Raw genomic sequence first — 12,445 nt, 5'->3', positions numbered from 1 at the left:
GTATAGGTTGAACCACGAAATTTTACTTATAAAAAAAAAAAACCCTTACAGTAATATGATGTTTATGTCTATATATTTATTTCCATTTTAGAGATAAGACGAAAATTGTCAACCTAGGTATTGTTTAATGAGATCGGATAAACATCCTGAGATTTGGAATATTTTTGTTTCACCGTCAAAATGTATAAGGATTTCTTTAAAATTCAGACGAGTATCTAAATTTGAAGTGACGATTGTTTAATTGAAATGGGCTAACTGGTTTCTCGTATATGGTAAAATGTCAGACGACGATATGTGCGGTGAAGCACGAATGCTGACTGGTATACCTGTAAACTTCCAGCGGAATATATCAGCCTTGGAATTGAAATATGAATTATTCATATTTACGATTAATGAAATGTTGAAGCGGAATTTACCTGCTATGGAATTTTCATCAATAGGTCACTTGACAATATATATAGCCAACAGCAGAGAGCTTCAATGAAAAAATATCCGTTATTGAAGTTTCATTGTTCCCAAAATGGACAAAGCTTTGTTTTGATTTAATGAGAGGTTTACCAAACCAAAAACAAAACAAATATATATATATATATATATATATATATATATATATATATATATATATACTTGATAATGAATAGATAAATAAAGATAAGATTTATTCAGTTATGACTGCACATGTTTATTGTTCTTGACCGATATTTTCTACATGTAAAGTTGCTGACCATTTAACCATGGGGTCGACGCTCCTTTGTCTGTGTTATACGTCTAGTAGCGACAGGAATGTCCTTTTATCCGGGTTGATTGCTCCCGTATCCAAAGCAGTATATGGGCCACTTTTCTGTACTACATTTACTTCGAATACGTCAATATATATCAATTATGGCAAGGGGTGAAAAAGGTCACACCTTTGTCCGTGCTATTCACTTCCGAATTGATTTGCCTACTGTCTTTGTCATTTTCTTTCTCACCAGAACAATGATAGGTCTATTAAATGTTTGATATGCATATGTCTAATTACATATAACAAAAACACTAAAAGGACCTGAATAACGCGGAATGTGTTAGAACATCAGCACGGTATCAGCTATTTCAATACTTCTTTTCTCATCGCCGTTGAATTAAAGATGAATATTTCAGAATGAAATGTCGTAAACACCAGATCTTACACTTCTGTTAGAAACTAACAAGAAGTTAAATACGAGAAGAAATCTCGGTTGGAAAGGATCCCTAAGATTACAAGCTTTCAAAGAAACAATACAGCGAGTGTCAAGTTCCGGCAGGGAAATTCTTCATCTGATCTTTTCTCGGATGTCTGAGTTAAAAAGAGTTTGATCAGGAACGTAGTAATCCCCATAAAATAGGTGCACATACAATAATTTTTCGTGGTATTCGGATTTTCTCTCCATGTTGTTGATATCTGTAATTGAAGAGCCATTTATAGTTACATAGCTATGTAGGTTTTCCTGTTGTCGCACCGGTTGTGAGATTCTCCAGTTTAAAAGGCACTGTGTTGATATACATCAGGATACAATATAACAAAACGCTTACAAACGAATCTATTTGGGACATATTGACAACATTGAAACATGTGTATTGTCCCGTGGGAATACGATGTATTCATATGTATCGATTTACCCGTGTTCTTCAGATGGTTTGATTCTGAAATCACATAAAACCATCTGCTTCCTTCCATACAAACCCATCTACTACCATTCATACAAACATGTCTACTTCATTTCATACAAACCTATCTACTACCATTCATACAAACATATCTACTTCATTTCATACAAACCCATCTAATTCCTTCCATACAAACCTACTTCCTTTCATACAAACCCATCTACTACCATTCATACAAACCCATCTACTACCATTCATACAAACTCAGCTACTTTCATTTCATACAAACCTATCTACTACCATTCATACAAACATATCTACTTCATTTCATACAAACCCATCTAATTCCTTCCATACAAACCTACTTCCTTCCATACAAACCCATCTACTACCATTCATACAAACCCATCTACTACCATTCATACAAACCTATCTTTTTACTTTCATACAAACCCATCTACTTTCTTTTTATACAAACCCATCTACTACCATTCATACAAACATATCTACTTCATTTCATACAAACCCATCTAATTCCTTCCATACAAACCTACTTCCTTTCATACAAACCCATCTACTACCATTCATACAAACCCATCTACTACCATTCATACAAACCCAGCTACTTTCATTTCATACAAACCTATCTACTACCATTCATACAAACATATCTACTTCATTTCATACAAACCCATCTAATTCCTTCCATACAAACCTACTTCCTTCCATACAAACCCAGCTACTTTCTTTTTATACAAACCTATCTACTACCATTCATACAAATCTATCTACTTCCTTTCATACAAACCCATCTAATTCCTTCCATACAAACCTACTTCCTTTCATACAAACCCATCTACTACCATTCATACAAATCTATCTATTTCCTTTCATACAAACCCATCTAATTCCTTCCATACAAACCTACTTCCTTTCATACAAACCCATCTACTACCATTCATACAAACCTATCTATTTCCTTTCATACAAACCCATCTACTTTCTTTTTATACAAACCCATCTACTACCATTCATACAAATCTATCTACTTTATTTCATACAAACCCATCTAATTCCTTCCATACAAACCTACTTCCTTTCATACAAACCCATCTACTACCATTCATACAAACCCAGCTACTTTCTTTTTATACAAACCCATCTACTACCATTCATACAAACCTATCTACTTCATTTCATACAAACCCATCCCCTACCATTCATACAAATCTATCTACTTCATTTCATACAAACCCATCTACTACCATTCATACAAACCCATCTTTCTTTTTATACAAACCCATCTACTTCCTTTTTATACAAACCTACTCCTTCCTTTTTATACAAACCCATCTACTTCCTTTCATACAAACCCATCTACTTCCTTTTTATACAAACCCATCTACTTTCTTTTTATACAAACCCATCTACTACCATTCATACAAACCCATCTACTTTCTTTTTATACAAACCCATCTACTTCCTTTTTATACAAACCCATCTACTTCCTTTCATACAAACCCATCTACTTCCTTTTTATACAAACCTTTCTACAAACCAGTAGGCAAACAAACTACTAAGGTTTTCTTTTGGAATCTCCAATGCTTATAACTGACTGCCCATGTAATGTATCTGCTTTGCCTTTTGACGTCCTGACATGTCACATTTGACTCGATGTTAAAGCACTGATTCCCAATATTTCGATATCGATCAAGAATGTCGACAACTCACGGAATACACAGTGATACAAACTGGTGAAAACTGTTGTGACATTTTACAGTGGTCAACATGAACTTATATCTGTCTTAGATGGTCTCCTACAATGTAATTTACCAGATGAATGAACTCATTCTCATTATCATATTTTCAGAAAGTGACTTTACATGGATATAGTTATCACATTTTGGTCCTATTTGAGGGAGCTATTTCGATAATTCTATTGTTTATATTTAATCATCATTTAATTATAACGCCTTTCCTAAAATAAGTGCAATGTGCAAAAACTTCAAACACATCCGCTTACGAAATTTCAGAAACAATTTATTACAATAACATTACATATTACAACGAAGAGAGACGGCCAAATACTTATTTTCCGTCATAATTCGGGTATAGAAAGTCCTAGTATCGGTACAGAAAGTCCTAGTATCGAGTACAGAAAGTCCTAGTATCGAGTACAGAAAGTCTTAGTATCGAGTACAGAAAGTCCTAGTATCGGGTACTGAAAGTCCTAGTATCGGTACAGAAAGTCCTAGTATCGGGTACAGAAAGTCCTAGTATCGGTACAGAAAGTCCTAGTATCGAGTACAGAAAGTCCTAGTATCGAGTACAGAAAGTCCTAGTATCGGGTACTGAAAGTCCTAGTATCGGGTACAGAAAGTCCTAGTATCGGTACTGAAAGTCCTAGTATCGAGTACAGAAAGTCCTAGTATCGGGTACAGAAAGTCCTAGTATCGAGTACAGAAAGTCCTAGTATCGGGTACTGAAAGTCCTAGTATCGGGTACAGAAAGTCCTAGTATCGGGTACAGAAAGTCCTAGTATCGAGTACAGAAAGTCCTAGTATCGGGTACTGAAAGTCCTAGTATCGGGTACAGAAAGTCCTAGTATCGAGTACAGAAAGTCCTAGTATCGGGTACTGAAAGTCCTAGTATCGGGTACAGAAAGTCCTAGTATCGGGTACAGAAAGTCCTAGCATCGGGTACAGAAAGTCCTAGTATCGAGTACAGAAAGTCCTAGTATCGAGTACAGAAAGTCTTAGTATCGAGTACAGAAAGTCCTAGTATCGGGTACTGAAAGTCCTAGTATCGGGTACAGAGAGTCCTAGTATCGGTACAGAAAGTCCTAGTATCGGGTACAGAAAGTCCTAGTATCGGTACAGAAAGTCCTAGTATCGAGTACAGAAAGTCCTAGTATCGAGTACAGAAAGTCCTAGTATCGGGTACTGAAAGTCCTAGTATCGGGTACAGAAAGTCCTAGTATCGGTACTGAAAGTCCTAGTATCGAGTACAGAAAGTCCTAGTATCGGGTACAGAAAGTCCTAGTATCGGGTACAAAAAGTCCTAGTATCGAGTACAGAAAGTCCTAGTATCGGGTACTGAAAGTCCTAGTATCGGGTACAGAAAGTCCTAGTATCGGGTACTGAAAGTCCTAGTATCGGGTACAGAAAGTCCTAGTATCGGGTACTGAAAGTCCTAGTATCGGGTACAGAAAGTCCTAGTATCGGGTACTGAAAGTCCTAGTATCGGGTACAGAAAGTCCTAGTATCGGTACAGAAAGTCCTAGTATCGGGTACAGAAAGTCCTAGTATCGAGTACAGAAAGTCCTAGTATCGGTACTGAAAGTCCTAGTATCGCGTACAGAAAGTCCTAGTATCGGGTACAGAAAGTCCTAGTATCAAGTACAGAAAGTCCTAGTATCGGGTACAGAAAGTCCTAGTATCGGGTACAGAAAGTCCTAGTATCGAGTACAGAAAGTCCTAGTATCGGGTACTGAAAGTCCTAGTATCGGGTACTGAAAGTCCTAGTATCGGATACAGAAAGTCTTAGTATCGGGTACAGAAAGTCCTAGTATCGAGTACAGAAAGTCCTAGTATCGGTACAGAAAATCCTAGTATCGGGTACAGAAAGTCCTAGTATCGAGTACAGAAAGTCCTAGTATCGGGTACTTAAAGTCCTAGTATCGGGTACAGAAAGTCCTAGTATCGGTACAGAAAGTCTTAGTATCGGGTACAGAAAGTCCTAGTATCGGGTACAGAAAGTCCTAGTATCGGTACAGAAAGTCTTAGTATCGGGTACAGAAAGTCCTAGTATCGGGTACAGAAAGTCTTAGTATCGGGAAGAGAAAGTCCTAGTATCGGTACAGAAAGTCCTAGTATCGGTACAGAAAGTCCTATTAGTATCGGGTACAGAAAGTCCTAGTATCGAGTACAGTTAGCTGATGAGTATTGGGTACAGATATCATCAGACGTGGTCTCCTTGTATCCAACGGCAGTGCTAAGTCCAGAACCTAAAACATATTAAATCCATTAAAATAATTAGATAAAGCTAATACATGTAACAGGAGTATTTTGCCATGATGGTTTAGATTAGATGTCATGACATGTACAGCTTGACAGCCTGAACGTAATTATATCAAAATACCCATGTAGTATGTTACCATGTTAATTGTGTTTTGTTTTAACAGAAAAGAGCTAACTCATTCGGAACACTTTGCCTCGATTACAGTGCCTTTCACTCTTGAAATCAGCAGATGAATTCCTATTGCTTCGAAATAATGGACGAGGCTCATTCGGTTTTCGTTTGAATTTGTGTATTGAACAAACTATTGGACATCTCAAAGGGGACAATGTCACGAAATATACCTGTACCACCATAGGTTTGAAGACAGTGTTACAAAACATACCTGTACCACCATAGGTTTGAAGACAGTGTTACAAAACATACCTGTACCACCACAGGTTTGAAGACAGTGTTACAAAACATACCTGTAGCACCATAGGTTTGAAGACATTGTTACAAAACACACCTGTAGCACCATAGGTTCGGAGACAGTGTTACAAAGCATACCTGTAGCACCATAGGTTTGAAGACAGTGTTACAAAACATACTTGTAGTACCATAGGTTTGAAGACATTGTTACAAAACATACCTGTACCACCATAGGTTTGGAGACAGTGTTACAAAACATACCTGTGATGAGGTTGTTCATGTTGCAGTAGTTAGTTCCGAAGTCGAGGTAAGCATACCAGGTCTCTGATCGAGAATATCCCTGTAAATATAAAGCTATTGCTGAGTACTACTATTGATGTGTTTATAGAGTTCTTTAACCGGAATTACAAATACATTTAGGACAAAACAGTTGTAGAAGGACAAAACTGCTGTAAACGACAAACCAGCTGAATCAGGATAAACCAGCTGTAAAAGGACAAAACTGCTGAAGGTGTCAAAATTTCTGTAGGACAAAACTGCTGAAGGTGACAAAATTTCTGTAGGACAAAACTGCTGTACAAGGATAAAACTGCTGAAGGTGACAAAATGTCTGTAGAAGGACAAAACTGCTGTAAAAGGATAAAACTGCTGAAGGTGACAAAACAGTTGTAGAAGGACGAAACTTTTCAATTTATTATGTGGAATATGATGTATCTAATACTTAAGGACTACGTATGGCCTTCGGCTTTTCTGACCCTAAAATCCAACTCAGTTGCCCTTAGGCACTATAGAGTACATTCTTTAGCAAATCTGATATCGAATGAAAATATATAGGGTCTTATGCTACAGTTACATGCTGTTTTCATAGTTTCAAGAAAAATATCCAAACATATGTTACACAATTGACAAGATATTTAAAACCACTTATATATGTAAAATTGACGGACTTTGCAACAGTGATTTAATACAGTGATTTTGGAGTTCTATTTGATGGATTTAGGGACAACAAGACCGAAACCGTGCATAATTCTTCGTTTTTAAAGATGCCTGAATATATTAAAATATGAAATGTTACTTACGGCGACATTACACCCGTTACCGTTGGCCGTGAAGGTAAAGCTGATGTCATCGATGTACGGATGGAGAGGGGTTTCATGGGTAGCCTTCAGAACGTTGCCATCATTTGATACCAGCTGGTGAAGCAATTGTGAGGAGTCTTTTTAATTCACATTGTACTGCTTTTCACAAAAAATGTACTTATCATGACAAACATTATATTTTTCATAACAAACATTGTATTTTTTTTTAATTGTACTTTTTATATAAAAGTGTATTGCATTTCATGACAAATATTGCACTTTTTATTATTAACATTGCACCACTTTTCATGACAAGTATTTTACTGTAATAATGAACTAATCGGCAAGCTGTAAATTTAACTATATATCATAGAACTATACCTATCACAGGTACATATACCATGTTAATGTCACTTAGTTTTTGATTCAATTAAATTATCAAAAAGGGATTTAAACATTTTGAATTACCACGTACAGAAATTACTTACTACGTACATACATCAATTATCACATACAGATATTAATTACCACGTACAGACTTTAATTACCACATACAGACATCATTACCACGTACAGACATTAATTACCACAAACAGACATTAATAACCACATACAGACATTAATTACCACACACATACATTAATTACCACATACATACATTAATTACCACATACAGACATTAATTACCACGTACATACATTAATTACCACATACAGACATTACTTACCACATACAGATATAAATTACCACATACAGACATTAATTACCACAAACAGACATTAGTTACCACAAACAGACATACTTACCACATACAGACATTAATTACCACGTACAAACATTAATTACCACATACAGACATTAATTACCACGTACAAACATTAATTACCACATACAGACATTAATTACCACGTACAAACATTAATTACCACAAACAGATATTAATTACCACATACAGACATTAATTACCACAAACAGACATTAGTTACCACAAACAGACATACTTACCACATACAGACATTAATTACCACGTACATACATTAATTACCACATACAGACATTAATTACCACGTACAAACATTAATTACCACATACAGACATTAATTACCACGTACAAACATTAATTACCACATACAGACATTAATTACCACATACAGACATTAATTACCACAAACAGACATTAGTTACCACAAACAGACATACTTACCACATACAGACATTAATTACCACGTACATACATTAATTACCACATACAGACATTAATTACCACGTACAAACATTAATTACCACATACAGACATTAATTACCACGTACAAACATTAATTACCACATACAGACATTAATTACCACATACAGACATTAATTACCACAAACAGACATTAGTTACCACAAACAGACATACTTACCACATACAGACATTAATTACCACGTACAAACATTAATTACCACATACAGACATTAATTACCACGTACAAACATTAATTACCACATACAGACATTAATTACCACAAACAGACATTAGTTACCACAAACAGACATACTTACCACATACAGACATTAATTACCACGTACATACATTAATTACCACATACAGACATTAATTACCACGTACAAACATTAATTACCACATACAGACATTAATTACCACATACAGACATTAATTACCACGTACATACATCAATTACCACATATAGACATTACTTACCACATACAGATATTAATTACCACATACAGACATTAATTACCACAAACAGACATTAGTTACCACAAACAGACATACTTACCACGTACAGACATTAATTACCACATACAGATATTAATTACCACATACAGACATTAATTACCACAAACAGACATTAGTTACCACAAACACACATACTTACCACGTACAGACATTTCTCATTAAGTTCCGGTGTATTGATCTTACATCCGTCTCGACCTTTCCAAAGATTGATTTGACTCACAAGCTTAGCTCTGACTTGATCACATGACATTCCAAATGTGCTGTATATGACAGAATGATATTAATAACTATATATGCACCCTGCTGTGAAGAATTTTAAGGAATTATTGATATTTGAAATCGATTGTAAACGATTCGAGACTTTTTAATTTCGCGTTTTTATCAGATAAATCGAGTTCGCTTCTTATTCGACCCATTTCTGAAACTTATCATTTTTACCTCCAGAAAAAAATTGTGGACACAATGAAGAAACTGCACATCGCGATCGTAATGATCAATCGTCCAGTTCAGTAACAAGTCACCAAGAGTTGTCTCCCTTCGTACCAACACGCATACACATTTCGATTTCTTCTGCGTTATTCAACTTTTAATGTAATTGTCGAATATATTCTTCTTTTTGATCATATTTTTCTAGATATTGATTAAAGGTCTCTGGTACATGACTTTTTATTCGAAATGAAATTCTCTACGAGTGTGCCCCGTCGATGTATTATATATGGCCTATAGGAAATAAATGGACGCCTGTGAGAATTTTAATCATTATCTCAAAATACTTACAGAGCTGTCCTGCAGGAGGCGTGCAGTGGATAACCAAGCAGTACAGTGCATGATGCTGACAGAATGCAGGCCAAGAGAGCTAACGACACGTGAGACATGTTGTACAGCTATCGGAATCTAGGTGGCACAGGTATGGTTATATCACCTGACGGGACAACCTTGATGTGGAAGATTGTGTCGATAAGACTTCAGCCAATCGGTCAATCGTCCTCGTGTACGGCCTATATTCTTGACCGGACATGGGCGTATTAAATGGTCTTATCTTAGAATTTGTGCACCATGTGTATCTTCTAAGGGATCTAACCCGAATTACGAAATCGTTTGAGATATGAAAGGAGTCGCTATTTTCATCTTTTCATCATTTCATCTTTTAAACTTTCCTTAATGGCATAAATGTTTGTTTTTGTTTTTGGGGGGTTTTTTTTGTCTTTTTTTTCGTAATATTTTCGAGTCGTTGTGATATATAAACTGTAAATGTGTGACGTCATTTTGATATCATTTGTTGTCATGAAAATATTTTATATGACATAAAGTCCTAAGTAACGATATCTTATTGGTGTACTCATTGAACTGAATACGACAATTATGATAAATCTTATTCATAGACATACATATAGGATATTCATCCAACTTTTTAAAAAAGGGATAAACAAAGAGAAATTTGTCAACATCAGCATTTATCACGTGGAAAGTCATCAATGTTTTTAGGTATACTGACCACACAACTAGACACTAAGCTATCCTACCTCTTTTTCAGTACCTAAAATAGCAAAATATACCTGTGCCGTTCTCAACCAATCGTTGTAAACGTAGTTCCACTTTTCCATGACATCTTCACCATAACAACAATTGTTACAAACTTTAAACCAATAAAATTGATCAACTTTCCAAACGATCCGCGTAAAGGATACAAACTGTTGTTGTTCATTTCACTAAATATTAAAATTAAATATTTGGTGTAAGAGTTATTCTACTCGTGTGATGTATAGATAAGTGATTTCCGTGTCTGGAGGTTCCTTTTTTATTCACCATGGTTCTCTCACCTGAGAACGTGACATTACTTGCTTTCGTTGACCAAGATTTACGTGGAGGATTTATTTCAGACATATTTTATTGTTTAAAAAACAATTAAAGGTATCGGGCACAAGTTCTGACAACTTACTAGGCCCTCTCCTGGCACAATCAAAGGGATTGGACACAAGTTCTGACTATTTACTAGGCCCTCTCCTGACAACACACGATATAACTAAAGATATCACGTGATGGAGGGATTCAACATATATATAAGCTACTAAATAACACGAAAAAGCAAGAAGAGAAAGAAAGAGTGGGGAGGGAGGTGAAAGAAGGGGACAGAAGGATGTGGATAGGTGGGGGATTCTGGTTGTAGTAGCTGTCCACTAGTCAGTATAAAACCTCGAACTTGATTTCATAAATGACTGTACAGCAAGTACTACTGGGGGACTGGATAGATATCCATGTTTGGCCGAGCATCAAACAATCTTATTCGAAGGTTAGGAAAAATTGAACAGACAAAAAAATCGTTGATATCTGTGTTAATTTTTCATTTGTTCATGTTTTGCCCTACTGTTCTCGAATTCGAATTATGATTTTACCAACAAGTCTGTACACTGTACTAGAATTCTTTACAATCTAGTTATGTTTATGAATAATGAGACAAACAATGTTTTACTTCATGTATACATCATGTATGAAGAATGGAAAGGTATTTCATCCCCTCCCCCCACTCCCCCCTTAAAAAGTCTCTGGTATTTCCCTCCTACTATTTTGAAACATTGGTGGATTTCGTCAGCAACGATGGCTGAAATTGTAAAGATGCACTACCTCTCATATAATTTAGGGAAATCACGCTGCGGTTAAAATTGTTTGCCACATTTAAACTTGTCTTCTTTCTACAGTAGCTGATTGTGCCATTTTGTTATTTCGACCAAAGAAAAGAGGAAAAACGACAAATCATAGACGAAAAAATCAAAATAAATGCACGCTAATTAGCGATCTTGATTAAATGACTCCTCTGTCATTGTTTACACGCGTCTACCACATATAGTTTTGCTGTATTCGGCAGTGGTGGCAATCAGCTGTGTTTTCGCACGTGCATTAATATCACATAATTACTTTCTAGTTTACTGAAATATTGCATTTAAAAATATACACACATGTTCAATAAGCGACTTCATTTGTTGCAATGAAGAGGCTTACTTACGAAAATTCATGAAATTACTTTTATATTCATTGATGCTTGGAACTATATTTCCGCGCGGTACAATTTATTTGTCCTTCGTCGTTTAGAACTATATTTCCGCGCGGTACAATTTATTTGTCCTTCGTCGTTTAGAACTATATTTCCGCGCGGTACAATTCATTTGTCCTTCGTCGTTTAGAACTATATTTCCGCGCGGTACAATTTATTTGTCCTTCGACGTTTAGAACTATATTTCCGCGCGGTACAATTTATTTGTCCTTCGTCGTTTAGAACTATATTTCCGCGCGGTACAATTTATTTGTCCTTCGTCGTTTAGAACTATATTTCCGCGCGGTACAATTTATTTGTCCTTCGTCGTTTGGAACTATATTTCCGCGCGGTGCAATTTATTTGTCCTTCGTCGTTTGGAACTATATTTCCGCGCGGTACAATTTATTTGTCCTTCGTCGTTTAGAACTATATTTCCAGGGAACAAGCACTTTGGTGTACGTCATCAGGATTAGTTCGGCGTAACGTCAACGTCAAGTAAACACGTATTTAGCGGCCTGAAATGTTGCGGGACAAAAAAGA

The 12,445-nt window shown here is 35.9% G+C and overlaps 1 protein-coding gene across 1 annotated transcript; it reads right to left on the bottom strand.

The window, feature by feature from the left end:
- Positions 1 to 5,540: 5,540 nt before the first annotated feature.
- Positions 5,541 to 9,749, bottom strand: LOC132565567 (uncharacterized). The gene is made up of 5 exons (XM_060230215.1): positions 9,652 to 9,749; positions 9,014 to 9,134; positions 7,134 to 7,247; positions 6,316 to 6,394; positions 5,541 to 5,632 (listed from the first exon to the last, which is right to left on the bottom strand). The coding sequence occupies exons 1-5, from the start codon at positions 9,747 to 9,749 to the stop codon at positions 5,541 to 5,543; spliced, it is 504 nt and encodes a 167-aa protein (XP_060086198.1).
- Positions 9,750 to 12,445: the final 2,696 nt, after the last annotated feature.

The sequence above is a fragment of the Ylistrum balloti genome, unplaced genomic scaffold, assembly GCF_031769215.1.
Source record: "Ylistrum balloti isolate Yb309-2 unplaced genomic scaffold, AGI_CSIRO_Ybal_v1 Utg369724, whole genome shotgun sequence".
Taxonomy (NCBI): Eukaryota; Metazoa; Mollusca; class Bivalvia; order Pectinida; family Pectinidae; genus Ylistrum; species Ylistrum balloti.
This window is presented reverse-complemented; position numbering and strand designations above follow the sequence as displayed.

Bases quoted from the DNA above. Each gene is read 5' to 3' on its own strand.
- LOC132565567 (XM_060230215.1), bottom strand. From the start codon at position 9,749: ATGTCTCACGTGTCGTTAGCTCTCTTGGCCTGCATTCTGTCAGCATCA. The intron at 9,135-9,651 runs GTAAGTATTTTG...TGTCATATACAG, and splicing joins GCCTCCTGCAGGACAGCTCT to CACATTTGGAATGTCATGTG. The intron at 5,633-6,315 runs GTATGTTTTGTA...AATATGTTTTAG, and splicing joins CATGAACAACCTCATCACAG to GTTCTGGACTTAGCACTGCC.